Source organism: Nuphar pumila, chromosome 5 (genome assembly GCF_984573655.1).
Source record: "Nuphar pumila chromosome 5, dmNupPumi1.hap1.1, whole genome shotgun sequence".
NCBI lineage: Eukaryota > Viridiplantae > Streptophyta > Magnoliopsida > Nymphaeales > Nymphaeaceae > Nuphar > Nuphar pumila.
The window spans coordinates 14,879,156-14,894,621 of NC_143253.1; the positions used below are offsets into that span (position 1 = coordinate 14,879,156).

Genomic DNA, 15,466 nt, shown 5'->3' on the forward strand with positions numbered 1-15,466 from the left:
ACTTAGATAATGGGCATAACAGGAAAAAAACCTTTGAGGCAATAAACTTGTAATGAAAATAAAGCTCGAATAAAACAATACTCCTTTTAAAATGATTTCTCATAACAATAACATGCATGTAAAAAATATCTTCAACAAGATACTATAATTGATAAAATAAAATTCTTGAGAACAAATGTGTGAACATACACACACCAAGAACACTTAGAATACTTGTGCAAAACCACAAGAACACAAAATCATAAATGTGCAAATGCACTCATAAGATTCATAAACAAGAAAAGGTTGGGCAATAATCCCAAAACCCTTGATTTTAATATACCTTAAAACATTTAAGGTTTCAAGACACCATATGTCCATCACATTTACATAGAAGCATCCATAATATCAATGGCCACAAGAGAAAAAATGAGTGACACACTCATAATTAGAGATCATACAACAAATCATTTTAGAGTCCCAAGGTGCCCATAACTCACCTCAACCACCATCTATAATATGGAGGGTGGACAAACTAAAATGATATAACACGAGGTGCTTGTGTTGTTCTTGTGTTTAGTTTGATCGTTCTTGTTCTTTGTTTCCTTTTGATTGTCTCTTGCTCGTGGTTTTTCCTAACTGGTATCAGAGCTAGGTTCGTTGAAGCAAGAATGGAAGAGGGAAAGATAAAGATCGATCGGTTTGACGGTAAGGATTTCGGTTTCTGAAAGATGCAGATCGAGGATCTGCTGTATCAAAAGAAACTGTATCAGCCTCTATCGGGAAAGAAACCGGAGACGATGGGGGAAGAAGAATGGCTATTGTTGGATCGACAAGCCCTAGGTGTGATTCGTCTCACCCTGTCTCGCAATGTTGCGTTTAACATTGCAAATGAGAAGACGACGGCAAATTTGATGGCGGCTTTGTCAAACATGTACGAGAAGCCATCCGCCTCTAACAAAGTGTATTTGATGCGACGATTGTTCAATCTGAAGATGGTTGAGGGTGCCTCTGTGACAGATCATATCAATGAGTTCAACACCATCACAAGCCAGTTGAGTTCGGTGAGCATCGATTTCGATGATGAGATAAAAGCCCTTATTCTACTATCCTCTTTACTGAGAGTTGGGGTGCGACGGTAACTGCGGTGAGCAGTTCGTCTGGCCAGAAGAAGTTAAAACTCTTAGAAATCCGAGATATGATTCTCAGTGAGGATATTCGGAGAAAGGAGTCGGGAGAATCCTCAGGCGCTGCCTTGAGTTTCGAAGGCAGAGGGAGAAACTTCTAACGGGGCCAGAGTTCAAACCGTGGTAAGTCAAGGTCAAAGGGAAGGAGTAAGTCGAGACCTCGTGGTGACCTTGTCTGTTGGAACTGCGATAAGAAGGGTCATCTAAAGCGGGATTGCAAAGCCCCTAAGAAGAAGAAGAAGAACCAGGACAACGCACAGTCTGTGAATGCAACAGTTGAAGAAACTACATGTTTTGAGGACGTTTTGATCTTGAGCGTGGACAGTCCGATCGAGCCGTGGATTTTAGACTCAGGTGCCTCTTTTCACTCCACTCCGTGCAAAGAGCTTATGCACAATTTTGTGGCCGAAAAGCTTGGTAAGGTTTATTTAGCTGATGATGAGCAGTTAGATATTATGGAGAGGGGAGATGTGCATATTAGGACTGCTTCTGGGTCCAAATGGACATTGCATAATGTTCGTTATATACCTGGTTTAAAGAGAAATCTGATTTCAATAGGTCAGTTGGATAGTGTCGGGTATAAAACGGTATTTGGACATGGTTTCTGGAAAATTGTGAAGGGAATCTTGGTTGTTGCACAGGGAAGAAAATTGGGGACTCTGTACATGACTGATAACGACCGAGATATTGTTGCTTCGGTGAGTTCGGAAGGAGATGCTAAGTTGTGGCATTGTAGACTTGGGCACATGAGCGAGAAAGGAATGAAGGTGTTAGCATCAAAGGGACTATTGCCAAACTTGAAGTCTGTACACACTGGTTTCTGTGAGGATTGCGTGTTAGGCAAACAGAAACGGGTCAGTTTCTCAAAGATCGGAAGAGAACCGAGGGCAGAGAAATTGGAATTAGTACACACTGATGTTTGGGGACCAGCCCCTGTTTGTTCCCTTGAAGGCTCACGATACTATGTGACCTTCATTGATGATTCCACTAGAAAGGTATGGGTTTATTTTTTGAAGAATAAATCTGATGTTTTTGCCACTTTTAAGAAGTGGAAAATAGAGGTAGAAAATGAGACCGGGCTGAAAGTGAAGGGCCTACGGTCTGACAATGGAGGGGAGTATGACAGTACAGAGTTCAAAGCATTTTGTGCGGAGAACGGAATTAAAATGAGTCGGACTGTTCCTAACTGACCACAACAGAATGGAGTTGCTGAGAGGATTAATAGAACTCTCAATGAGCGTGCGAGGAGCATGAGACTGCACGCAGGTTTGCCCAAAGCATTTTGGGCTGATGCTATCAATACTGCAGCCTATCTGATCAACCGGGGTCCTTCAGTCCCATTGGATATGAAACTGCTAGAAGAAGAATGGACGGGAAAGAAGGTAAATCTATCTCATTTAAGAATTTTTTGTTGTGTTTCTTATGTACACATTGATTCTGAGAATAGGGATAAGCTAGATGCTAAGGCCCAAAAATGTTACTTCATTGGATATGGCTCTAATTACTTTGGTTATCGTTTCTGGAATGAAGAAAATCGGAAAGTAATAAGAACTAATGATGTAACGTTTAATGAGAATGTGTTTTACAAAGACAGATCCAGTGTAGAATCAGAGGGGACAGAAAAACAAGAAGATATGATGAGAGAGATTGACTTGGAGGAAATCTCAACAAATACCCCTGTTGAGAATTCTGATACAATCGAAGTAGACTCTAACGTAGAGCCAACCACTCCTGCATTTGAGTTGAGGAGATCTGTTAGAGTACCTAAACCTTTGACTCGGTATTCTCCATCTTTACACTACTTATTGTTGACTGATTCTGGTGAGCCAGAACATTTTTCTGAGGCAATGCAGGTGAAAGATTCGGTTAAGTGGGAGTTAGCAATGCAAGATGAAATCAAGTCTTTGCAAAAGAATGAGACTTGGGTACTAACCAAATTACCGAAGGGAAAGAAAGCATTGCTGAACAAATGGGTGTACAGAGTGAAAGATGAGTCTGATGGCAGCAAGAGGTACAAGGCAAGATTGGTAGTTAAGGGATTTCTGCAAAAGGAGGAGATCGACTACACTGAGATATTCTCTCCAGTGGTGAAGTTGACTACCATAAGGACAATTCTTGGTATTGTGGCTGCAGAAAACTTATACCTAGAGCAGTTGGATGTGAAAACTGCTTTTCTCCATGGAGATTTGAAGGAGGAGATTTATATGGTGCAGCCTGAAGGCTTCAAAAGTCAGGGTAAAGGAGACTTGGTGTGTAAACTGCAAAAAAACCTATATGGCCTAAAGCAAGCTTCAAGGCAATGGTACAAAAGGTTTGACACTTTTATGTGTAACTGTGGATTTAGAAGATCCGAGTTGGACCATTGTTGTTACTACAAGAACTTTGGTGAGTCTTACATTATTTTGCTTTTGTATGTAGATGACATGCTTGTTGCAGGTTCTAGCATGCAGGAAATAAACATACTTAAGCGGAAATTGTCAAAAGAGTTTGAGATGAAGGACTTGGGCCCAGCAAACCAGATTCTTGGTATGTGGATCACTCGGGATAGAGAGAAGGGAACTCTAAACCTATCACAAGAAAAATATATTGGAAAAGTGTTGGAAAGGTTTAGAGTTCAAGATGCAAAGACTAGGAGCACCCCGCTGGGAAGTCACTTCAAACTCTCGAAGGAGCAGTCACCAAAAACAGACGAGGAACGAGAGAAAATGGCTAAGGTCCCATATGCCTCAGCCATTGGCAGTCTCATGTATGCCATGGTGTGTACCAGACCGGATATTGCTTATGCAGTGGGAGTTGTGAGCCGTTATATGACGGATCCAGGACCAGAGCATTGGGAAGCTGTGAAGTGGATATTGAGATATCTAAAGGGGACATCAGGTATGACACTTTCTTTCAGTGGGAAAAGTGAAAACTTGCAAGGTTTTGTAGATGCAGACCTTGGTGGAGACGTGGACGGTCGGAAGAGCACTTCTGGATATGTGTTTATATTTGGTAACACCGCGATCAGTTGGATGTCAAGAGTTCAGAAATGTGTTGCCCTCTCAACCACAGAAGTTGAATACATTGCTATTTCTGAGGCCGGAAAGGAGATGGTATGGTTGAAGAATTTTTTGAAAGAGATTGGCAAGGAACAGGACAAAAGTGTTCTCTTCAGTGACAGTCAGAGTGTCTTGTGCCTTGCAAAGAATCCAGTATTTCATTCAAGGACAAAGCACATTCAATTAAAGTATCATTACATTCGAGAGAAGATAAATGATGGGACATTGTCATTAGAGAAGATTCTTGGTGCCGAGAATCCAGCAGATATGTTGACAAAGGGTGTGACCACTGAGAAATTGAGGCTGTGCATTGCCTCAGTTGGACTCCTTCAATGAGCATGAGGGAGAGATGTCGTTTCAGAGAAGAGTTTGGGAAGAAAGACAGTTGGAGAATTTTTTTCTTTGTATCAGTCTCCAAGTGGGAGATTGATGAGTTGTGGAGCCTGATTCACTGTTTTTGCCCTTGCAGGAAGGGGGGTCCGGAGGCTCCCCCCGGCGCGGGTCCCGCTGATTTGGTTAGGCTTAGGGTTGTCGCCCTTGCCTTGTTTATATTCTCGTTTTTCTTTCCCGAGTTGTAACTGTCTGTTAAGTGTAATAATATTTCTCTCTGGGCGGCCGTGGTTTTTTACTCTCTCTCGGATTTGAGGAGAGGTTTTTCCACGTAAAATCTGTGTTCTTCTTGTGTTTAGTTTGATCGTTCTTGTTCTTTGTTTCCTTTTGATTGTCTCTTGCTCGTGGTTTTTCCTAACAGTAGAGATATAGCCGAGACTGTATTTGTGACTACCACTAAAACCTATCCACTTCCCAGATAAGAGGTGCAGTGGTCACATGAACAACACCATTTCAGGTGGTACTTTTCATATAAATCTGGTCTGCATGGAAAAATGAGGTTAGTGCACGAACAACACCATTTGGATGACATGTCAACCAGGTTTTGTTAAACTAAGGTTTTTGAAAACATAAGTTTTCTCTCTCTTTTGAAGAAACTGGGGGGGCCAGATTTTTTCACAGGTAAACCTCTTTTATCAAGGTCTACACCTTTCTTCCTCCCCCATTTGCCTTTCACTCACCTCACCTCCCATCCATTCCTCCTTTTCTTGATTGTTCTCATCTATCCACCATTCAGCCATTTTAATGGCTGGATGACAATTGAAAGGTGCCATCCAGATCAGATAGCACCCTCCCCATGATTTTCCCGTCGATGGATTGCTAGAAAACAACCGGAAACCCAGAGCATTTGCTTGACTTTCTGGCCATTGTCTGGCCACCCAATAATCAACAATAGCTTGTATGATTTTGTCTGACAACTCTGACCTAGATCGCATGTTACGACCATTTTTCACCCAAGCCATGGTCGGAAAAGAGAAAGGAGGAGAAAAGAGTCACATACATACATACAGAGAGAGAGAGAGGATGGTGCAGTCCAGAACAGAGGCACCTTCTCCTCGGCCAGTTAATGATCTTAAGTCTGGAGCATTTGCTAGAATCTTTGGCCACTGTCCAGCCACCCAATGGTTGAAAATTTATTGGGCAGTGCCATCGAGCTTGGGCAACACCTCTACCAACTATTCTCTAGCTAGGCCATGGCCAAATTGTGGTCGGGAAAGACAGAAAAGGGGGGAATCATTAAGCTTCAACTTCACAGATCATCTCTTCAATACCCAGTTTTTAGACATGAAATTTCACTGCATTAGTTTCTCTCTTGACAGTTTTGTAATGTGGGCACTTTTTCTTACAACCAATTTTGGAATAGATATCTCACAAAGTAGTAGCATCCGATTTGGAAATTTACTGTTTTTGGATTAATCCATTGATTTTGTGAACTATGTTTATAGAACTGATTGTTTGTATGAAGAGATGATCAGCAAATAATTCTATATGTTTCATTTTTAAGTGTTAAATTTTAAAATATTTGTAGTGTTTGATTCATAGTAGTAATTTAGCAGCATTTTGATCCCAAGTGTATGAATTTAAGTTCATGTCTTAACTTTATTTGTTGGTTTCTACCTTGTCAAGTTTACACTTTACTATGTCATTAAATGCTGAATTGTTCCGTCTGATTTTGTTTTCTTTTCATTTATTTGATCATTTCCAACTTCCTTTGCATTGTGGGGAAAATATTTTAGGGGTGCTCATTGAAGTTGAATGGGATTCGTGAGTTATTTGAGTGATGACAAGATATGGTGAAAAGGATTGGTTGCATGCAGAATTCAAGTTGAAGCAGAATTTGATGTCAGAAAATGCCATAAGCAAGGCACTCCTGGCAAACGGAAGAGGGGTTTTTCTGTTGTTTCCATATGATGGCTTACTAAGCCTCAGATAGCCACAATTGGATCATGCTGTTTGGCTGCACTGATATGCAATGACATGCTATATGATTCAAATGATTGGTCAATTGATTCTTTTCTTTTTTTAGAACAAACAATGTGTAAGAGAGAGATAAACAAAAAAAGATATGTCGAATTACACAATCTCATTATGATTGCTAAAAAGGTGTATGTAATAAGTTATTTTGGTGAAAAAAAAATCTCAAAACCAGGTTAACTATCATCCAAAGAACAATAATTAATACCCAAGTAACCTACTTGTTAACTGGCCGTCATCTATACAACAAACCAAGTTATCGGAGTATGAAGAAACAGGATTTTGCACCAGGTTTTGAGAAATCAGGTTTTTTATATGTGCCATTCAAATTCTCCTAAGTGGGCGCATGCAGAAAACCATCTTATTTTGTCTATTGAACCAAGAGAAAATTCCTTCCCGGGAAAAAGTAAAGGCGACCAAGCTCCTAGTAAACAAATGCTCATATCTACAATGACACTCAAATTAGTAAACGAGAGAGAGAGAAGGGGAGATAATCATTTCAGAGATCACAAAACCAATCCAAAACCCATAAATCCTGACGATTTCAAAAAATCAATAAAGATTGGGCCATAAAATTATCGATCAAACAATGGGAACAAATTTCATCCGAAACCCAAAATGCCTACACAATGTTTCAAGTTTCAAGCACGATCAAGATGGATCACAGTTCCCATATCAAAATCAAAAGCTTAAAAAATCCCATCTTTGCCAAACCCAACTGATCACACAAAAGGGAAATGATCTATGAACCAAATTGAAAAATGAAATAAAGGAAAAAGTGATCGTCTTCGCACCTTCCGGAAATTGCCTGAAACATTGGCGCTGAAATCCTTATTCGATTCGATGGCATCATTCGAACGGGATCGAAGATCTGCGTACGAAGAGGGGAAGAACTCCTCGGCGGAGGGGTTCAATTTGGAGAGCAATTCGACCAGATTCTGCATGTCACGCTTGAACTCGGCCTTGTCATCGGAGAGGTGGTGCATGATGGATTTTTGCTGAATGAACTGGTGATCGGATTCCACGGAGTTCTGGGCAATGGCCATCGAGAAAACAAGAAGAAGAAGCAAAGAAAAGGTAAAATGGTGAAACCAATGATCCAGAAGGGGGGGAAGAGAAAAGGAGGGGATGGAGTCTTCCTCCTTTTCAGATGGTGTAATGCAGGCTTCAATACAAAAAGGAAAACATTGTTAAAGGGAGAAAGATATTTGGGTTGACAATGGTATTTATGAGAATGATGAGTTTCTGCTAGAGTTTTGTTTTTCTATGGTTTTGTGTGTAGAGAGAGAGAGAGACGTTAAAAATGGGGTTTTTTTTTGGAATGGGGGGTAGGGTAGCAGAACTGAGGTGACGTAATACGAGGGAGAGAGGGGAAGGCAATTATATGCATAAAAATGTAAAGTTAGGTGCAGAGATTGAATCCATCTCCAAGAAATGGACTTTTGTCTTATACAAACAACACCTACATTCACATCCGCGCATGGTTAGTAGGAGCTGTCAGTGCACGTTTCCCTGTGTTGGGACCAGGTTCAAAACCCCATTGGTACCTTGAATAATAACTGGTGGGGTCTACCAAACACCAGCTTTTCTTTAAAAAGAAAAACACCCATGTTGGTTTGGTTTTAACTGCAGAGAAAATTTAGTTTTGAACTAATCTTTTACTCTTAATTTCAAAAATAGATCTTATGCTAACAACAACAACAATAACTAAGCCTTCATCCCAAAACAATTGGGGTCGGCGATGTGAACCAAAAAAGAAAATCATTTTGGATCTTCCACATGAATCATTATTCTCCAATCATTTCTATCCAATGCCATGTCCTCGGTGAGGTTCAAAGCATTCATATTCTTTCCTTTCAGCTCCGTCCAAGTCTTCTTAGGCCTACCTCGATCTCTTTTAACTAATATATTTTTTCATTTCTCCATCCTTCTAACTGAAGCATCATTAGGCCTTCACCGAATATGTCCAAACCACCGTAAAAGATTATCTCTCATCTTATTTTTAATAGATGCAACGTCTACCTTCTTACATATCTTTTCATTTCGAATCTTATCTTTTATTGTATTTTCACACATCCATCTAAGCATACGCATCTCAGCTACACTCATTTTTTGAATATGATGTCTCTTGGCAGCCCAACATTTTGTACAATATAGTAAAGCGAGCCTAATTATCGTCCTATAAAACTTTTCCTTCAACCACAATGGCATTCTACGATCGCACAACACTCAAGTTGCACTTTTTCATTTTATTCACCCAACCTTTATCCTATGATTTACATCTTTATCAATTTCTTCATACTTTTGAATGATAGATCTCAAATATTTGAAACAGTCATCCACCGGTATTTCTTGCTCACCAAGCTTCACTACACTCCCATCACTACTTTGTTGCTTGCCAAACTGACATTCCATATATTTTGTCTTACTTTTACTCAACTTAAAACCTCTTGCTTCCAATGTTTGTCTTCATAATTCTAACTTAGCATTAACCATAACTCTAGATTAATCAATCAAAACAATATCAGCAGCAAACAATATACACCACGACACATTTTCTTGAATTGATCTCGTAAGCTCATCCATCGCTATAGCAAATAGGAAAGGGCTTAATGTGGATCCTTGATGTTTTAAATTTCTTGATATTACCTCTATTTTATTAAAAACTACCAAACAAAGAGTTAGTTTTGTTATTATTTATTATTAACTCGTGTTCAATTTTATCAAATTATGATAATAAATTTTATAATCAAATTTCAAAATATTTGCCTTTTTTAGACATTATGATGAATGAGTATTTTCAATTTCAAAAATTATACAGAAAGTCAAAAAAATTATATTTTTGGAGATGATAGATGTTAACCTGAAGTCTTTATGTGACAGATTGAAGGAAACCTATCATTCATATTAGAATTTACAAAAAAGTGAGGCTCATTTATGAGATTAGAATTTACAATAAATGAAATTTTTCGTTTTGAGTCTCAACTGCAATAAGAATTCATTCTTGCATATCTCTCTCTCTCTCTCTCTCTCTCTCTCTCTCTCTCTCTCTCTCTCTCATGACAATTAGGTCTTTCTAGATTTCAGGACCACCAGTATGCACCATATCATGGGCTTAAGCTTTCTATGTATACATAGACAAAAATGGGCTTGTGGGGTAACCTACTCTCTGATCTTTCTTTTTCTCACAACCAACCTTTAACAATTAAGTTAATCCCTTTAAGGTTAATACTGATTGTCGACCCCCACCCCCCACCCCCAGCAAGGGCGGTGCCCCTTCCACTAAGACAGTCAGGAGTCTGGACTGGACTCCCCTATTGTAAAGTTGTAGCTTTTGATTTTCAGTTAATAAACAGGCAGGGCTCTGTCTAACCTCAGCTTTCTCTGTCAAAAAAAATTTGATTGCACCTCAAGAGGTATGGCAATTCTGTTTTGAAAAATGTCAACCAATGAACAAGATTTTCTAAGGACCTCATTAGAAAGGATTGTTAAAATGCTAGTGTACGTGCAGTGGCGTAGCTAGGATTCATGTGAGGGGGGGGGGGCAAACAGGGGTGTAGCAAAAAAAAATTATTTGCGTGATAGTCGGGGGTTCGGGGGCAGCGCCCCCCCAAAAAAAAAATTTGAGATAAAATAAAAAATGGCTACTATTATTAATAAAAATCTATTTCATATGAACAAATCAAACTTGCTGCAGTCAGGGCTGGGCTAGGACTGGGCTGAGCTACAAAAATGGATAAAAATTTATTTCATATGGAATCAGGGCTGGGTTAGGACTGGGCTTTTAAAAAAAAATTAACTGTTTCGGGAGGCAGGACTGGGCTACAGCCCAGTCCTACCCCCCCTAGCTACGCCTTTGTGTACGTGTCTGCTAGTTTTTCAAGACCTATGCAAAAAGGATACCCGGACTTACTATCGTGCCACATTTTCCTATATACTACAGTTAGTAGGAAATTATATAAAAATAATATGTCGCATGTCATTTTAGTCATGTCTACATGACAGTTCAAAGTCTATCAAATGCACATTTTATCTCCAAAAATTTCTACAATCTTAAGCGAGTTGTCCCTCACCATAGTCATCCCTCTCATCCACATTCTCTACCAACTACTACCATCATCATCCCTTTTTTTATCTACAAACATCATTGTTTCTCTCTCATTTAAGGACAGCCTCTGCCATCACCATCTCTCTTTGTTACAAAAATAAACAAATGAAGTAAAGCACATACTATAAAGTGAAAAAAAAGAGAAGAAAAATGACATTTACATAGTTTGGCTTTTAGTTTACATCTGCCAACCAAGGAGAAGAAAGAAAACTATCAAAATAGAAATTGTGCATTTTATGAAACTATCTACAAAACCCTAAAACCTCAATATACATGCAAATTTCTTACTTTTATTTTAAGTGATGGCTCTCTTAAATTAAAAGAAAACCCTAATTAATATTATAAGGAAAATTTTCAAATCAGCAGGTATATGTGACTCTGCCTTCTTTCAAAGTTTTCTCTAAGTTTGTCTCAGAGAGTCATGAAGTGAAGTGGACCAAGTATTTAAGATACATAACACTCTTTCATCTACTGGCATCCTACTACCACCATTGATGTCGTCCATCTCTCATCTACCAATGTCCACCACCATGTCCTTATTTTGGTTTTTTAGTCCAAATCAAAATGTTGACTACATTCTCTTTATGCATGCATAAAATATGGAGAGAAAAATGCATAAAAAATTAAAATAAAATTCTGAAAATAACTTTATTCTTGCAATTCTCTTTGAAAAAAAAAACAAAATTGTCGAGAGCAATAAAAATATCCCTTTAATAAAATTCAATATCAAATAATGATATGCATGAAATGTGATTTTGGCAAGCATTTGACAAATGTCCAAGAAATAATCATTTATATTAGAACGATAAAAAGTTTATTTCTAGATATGTTTCTCCAGTTTTTCATAGAATGACAAAAGGATGAAAGGACAAACTAGACCTCGAAACAAGTGCCGTGCATACTTGGCAATATAACACAATCTTCTTCATTTGATAGAAAAATGACATATTTTCATAATAAAGTAAACTGTTTTTCCTACATATTATAAAAGCATAAGTGAGGCTAATGAGTGCCAAAAATTAGATCCTTCGTGAGCTTTTTTAAAATTGGCATCCTTGCCATCTATTCTAACAATGTTATTAAAAATTTGTTCTCATTCTCCATATTGTTTTCCAAAAAAAAAGAGCCTTACATGGCATATTGTAATTTTTCAAAAACTTTTAAATTATCATATATGTAACTCTTGCATTTTCGGTGCATGGGCCTTCTTTTTTTCAGTATCTGTCATCGTTGGGCGACTGTAACAGGTTGCGCCTGTCGTCATGGGGTAACATAGATCAATTGTATTCAACCAACAGTCGCCTGGACTCAGGCGACTGTCACCATAGGGCGACAGTGTTTCCCGACAGACCCGATCCATTATTTTGCCATTTTTTGTTGGTCGTTGTTTGATGGTAATTCTCATCGTGGGGCGATAGTATTTTTTCTTTTCGGCAGCCCGTCGCAGTGAGGCGACGTGGCTCAGTGTTTATCGACCGACCATCACCGGCATCAAATAAAAAAAAAACACAGTTGGCTTAAGGGTTACCTGTGGCCGTCGGGCTCCAAAGGCTTTTGTCAACGCCGAGGCAGCTACAGATCGTCGCCAGGGGGGCTTGCCGAACAGCCAAATTTTTGGCGACGTATGGCAAGTCCCTTCCATGTTACGCCAAGAACCAAGAAAATCCCTCTTTTGCTATTTCTTCTCTCTGTCGTCGAGCAGTGGAGGTTGCCCTGATCGTCGGATCCTGTGGACGTCGCAGTTGCATCATCGAGAACAGGCGGCCTTCGACGGTCGATTCACCGGTGTCAGGGGCCATCTGGCGACGTGCGACATCCGGGGCATTATCCTTCTGCTATGTTCCTTTCAGCCGTGGGGTTGTGTCAGGGCGACAAGCCTCTCCGGAGGTGCGTCGCCGGGGATAGGTGACTGTCGTCGGCTGGGCACCAATGTTGGTCACCGTACGGTGTCATGGGGCGGCGAAGGGGGAGAAACCTTTTCGGTTTCTCAGGTTCTGTAAACAGAAACCCTCGGGTTTCTGTTTTTATCGGTGGACCTGGATCGGGTCCGGTATTTTAACCCGGTGATAGGCCCGATCCAAACCCATTTTGGGTGGATCAGGTCTGTCGTTTCCCTTGGATCGGACTCGAACCCATAATGGTTTTAGGTATGGGTTTGATCTGAAAAGGTCGTGTCTGACTAAGATCCAGTTTGTATCGGGTCATACCCGAATCCAATTTGGATCGGGTCAGACCCGAATCCAGATTGTACTGAGTCAGACCCAGATTGGAACCATGCAGGGTCCAGGCACTATTTGGTCTGAATAGGATCAGGAACTGATATTGCCTTTTTGAGACCGATTCAGAATCATTTTTTACTAGTTCTTTTCAGTTTTTTACCGATTCTGAGATACTAAAATACTATTTTCATAAATATATAAAGATACGAGGATTTTGGCATACAGTTATAGGGTTTTATGAACCTTTGTTCATACTTAGCGCCAGTTTGGACCCTTGGATGACCGGTTTGGGGTGTTTTCAGACCAGTTCTTGCTTGAGGACTTCAGGTTTTACCCATTTGAGCTTGTTTTGCCATTTATCATGTATTTTATTTGAGATTATGCATGCATTATGTATGATTGATATTGGAATCAAGGATAGTTAGATAACTTAGTGAATTCATGTTAGCAAAGTAACTGGATGCATGTATGTTGTCAATTTTGCTCTATCATACAGTTTTATCTAATATTAATATTGTACTTAAATTTATGAAACGATGAAGCAATCCAAATGGAGTTTTATCGTGTTTCAAATTTATGTAGGATAAAATCACGCAATAATATTGAAATACATCGCGCATGTATACCCAAATGTGCCATATGTTGATGGTCTAGCTTTACGTGAGCTTTAGTTTTACCAACTATGATCGGTAGGTGTAGTGATTACGCATGTCGGAGTTCCTACCAAAGTAGGACTTCGATGACCCCGCTAACTCGCTCAGAAATAAGCATATCAAGGGCCTTTTATTTATTGCTTTTTTCATCAGGTTTGTCTCGTATATGCTTTCTTTTAATACATATCTTTTGTCATGCAGTTTTTGGTTTTGTGATTTTAGATGGCTCGAATACTATTTATTTTCTTGATTAATTTAATTTTAGTGATTGGAAAGAAATTGTCCTTTTTATATTAGGGTATATAGATTTGAAATTGGCCTTAAGAATGGATAAGCATGTTGCTCTGACAGATCAAAGCACTGTTGAATAAAATAGTGCTTTTGAGAAGTGGGAGTGCTCAAATAGACTTAGTTTATTGCTTTTGCAATCTAAGGTGGCTAAGAATATTCGCAGTGCTATCCCACAATGCAGGACAATGAAGGAATTCTTGAGTGTCATTGAGGCACAGTTTGTCAGTTCGAATAATGCCAGGGCCAGTATCCTAATGTCGAAACTTATAACTATGAAATATTCTGGAGAGGGTAATATTCGTCACCACATTTTGGAAATGAAGAACATAGTGTCTCAGCTGAATGACATGAAATCAACCATTTCTGACTTATTCCTAGTGCATTTGATTCTGGCGTCCTTACCTTTGGATTATGGACCTTTTAAGATCTCTTATAACACACATAATGATGAATGAATATTCAATAAACTTATGTCCAAGTGTTTTGAGGAAGAAAAGAGATTGAAAGGAGAGAATGTGCAAAGTGCACATATGGTTTCTCATGGATCCAAGGTAGGACCAAAGAAAAATACATTCAAGAAAAATGCTAGAAAGAAGTCAGCAGGAGATAAGACATCTCAAAGCAAGCAACCTGATTCTGATCTCATAAAGTGTTTTTTTTGCAAGAAGAAGGGACACAGGAAGGCATATTGCATAAAGTACAAGAAATAGTTAGAAAAGAAAGGTAATTTATCATTTATTTCTCATGAATGTAATTTATTACATATTCCTGAAAATAGCTGGTGGATGAATTCTGGTGTTACTATTTATATTGTCAACTTTTTGCAATCATTTCTGAACAGAAGGGAACCAACAATGCATGAGAAGAGCATCTATTCAGGGAGCAAGATGTGTTCGCATGTGAAGGGTGTTGGGACCTGCAGGATCACTTTAGATACTGGTGTAGATTTGGATTTTTATGATGTTTTTTATGTTCCATCATATAGTAGAAATTTAATTTCAATTTCAAGGTTGGATAAATTTGGATATTGTTTTAAATTTGAAAAGTCCCAAGTTATTCATTTACAGAAATTCAATTGATGTTGGTTCTGCATTAGTTTATGATGGTTTGTACAAATTAAACATGAAGATCCAAACTCATGAGTCTTTGACTTCTGAATACGCGTTAGTTGGGAACATACGTAGCATGATTAATGATAAATCCTACATGATTTGGCATCAAAGGTTGGGTCATATCTCTGAAAAGAGAATAAAGATATTCGTAAATGAAGGAATCTTGAAATCTCTAAATTTTACCGACAATGACCCGTGTGTTAATTGCATAAAGGCTAAACAAACAAACACATATAAAGAGGGTGCCAAGCATAGTAGTGAGATATTGGAGATGGTCCATACGGATGTATGCAGACCTTTTATCCCCTGTTACACAGGCAAAATATATTTTGTAACCTTTATTGATGATTATTCTTGATATATGTATTTCTACTTGATTTATGAAAAATCTAATATTTTTCAAATGTTTAAAAAATTTAAGAAAGAAGTAGAAAATAAACCAATAAAGTTATTAAAATAGTCAGGTCTAATCGAAATGGTGAATATTATGATAGGTTTACTGTGATGGGACAAAG

At 38.7% G+C, this 15,466-nt stretch overlaps 1 protein-coding gene across 4 annotated transcripts in view; it reads right to left on the reverse strand.

The window, feature by feature from the left end:
• The window catches only part of LOC149836891 (polyadenylate-binding protein-interacting protein 9-like), a 38,320-nt gene extending 25,671 nt beyond the window's left edge, over nucleotides 1-12,649 (reverse strand). For 3 of the 4 annotated variants that reach the window (XR_016431846.1, XM_090005642.1, XM_090005641.1), the window contains exons 1-2: nucleotides 12,205-12,649; nucleotides 7,363-7,599 (exon numbers count right to left, since the gene is read on the reverse strand). Coding sequence is in view for 3 of the 4 variants with exons in the window: in XM_090005642.1 (XP_089861768.1) it covers nucleotides 7,363-7,599; nucleotides 12,205-12,318 (351 nt within the window). In the remaining variant the exon portion in view is untranslated. The remainder of the gene's footprint in view (nucleotides 1-7,362; nucleotides 7,600-12,204) is intronic. The other variant, XM_090005643.1, reaches the window with a different exon arrangement.
• Nucleotides 12,650-15,466: the final 2,817 nt, after the last annotated feature.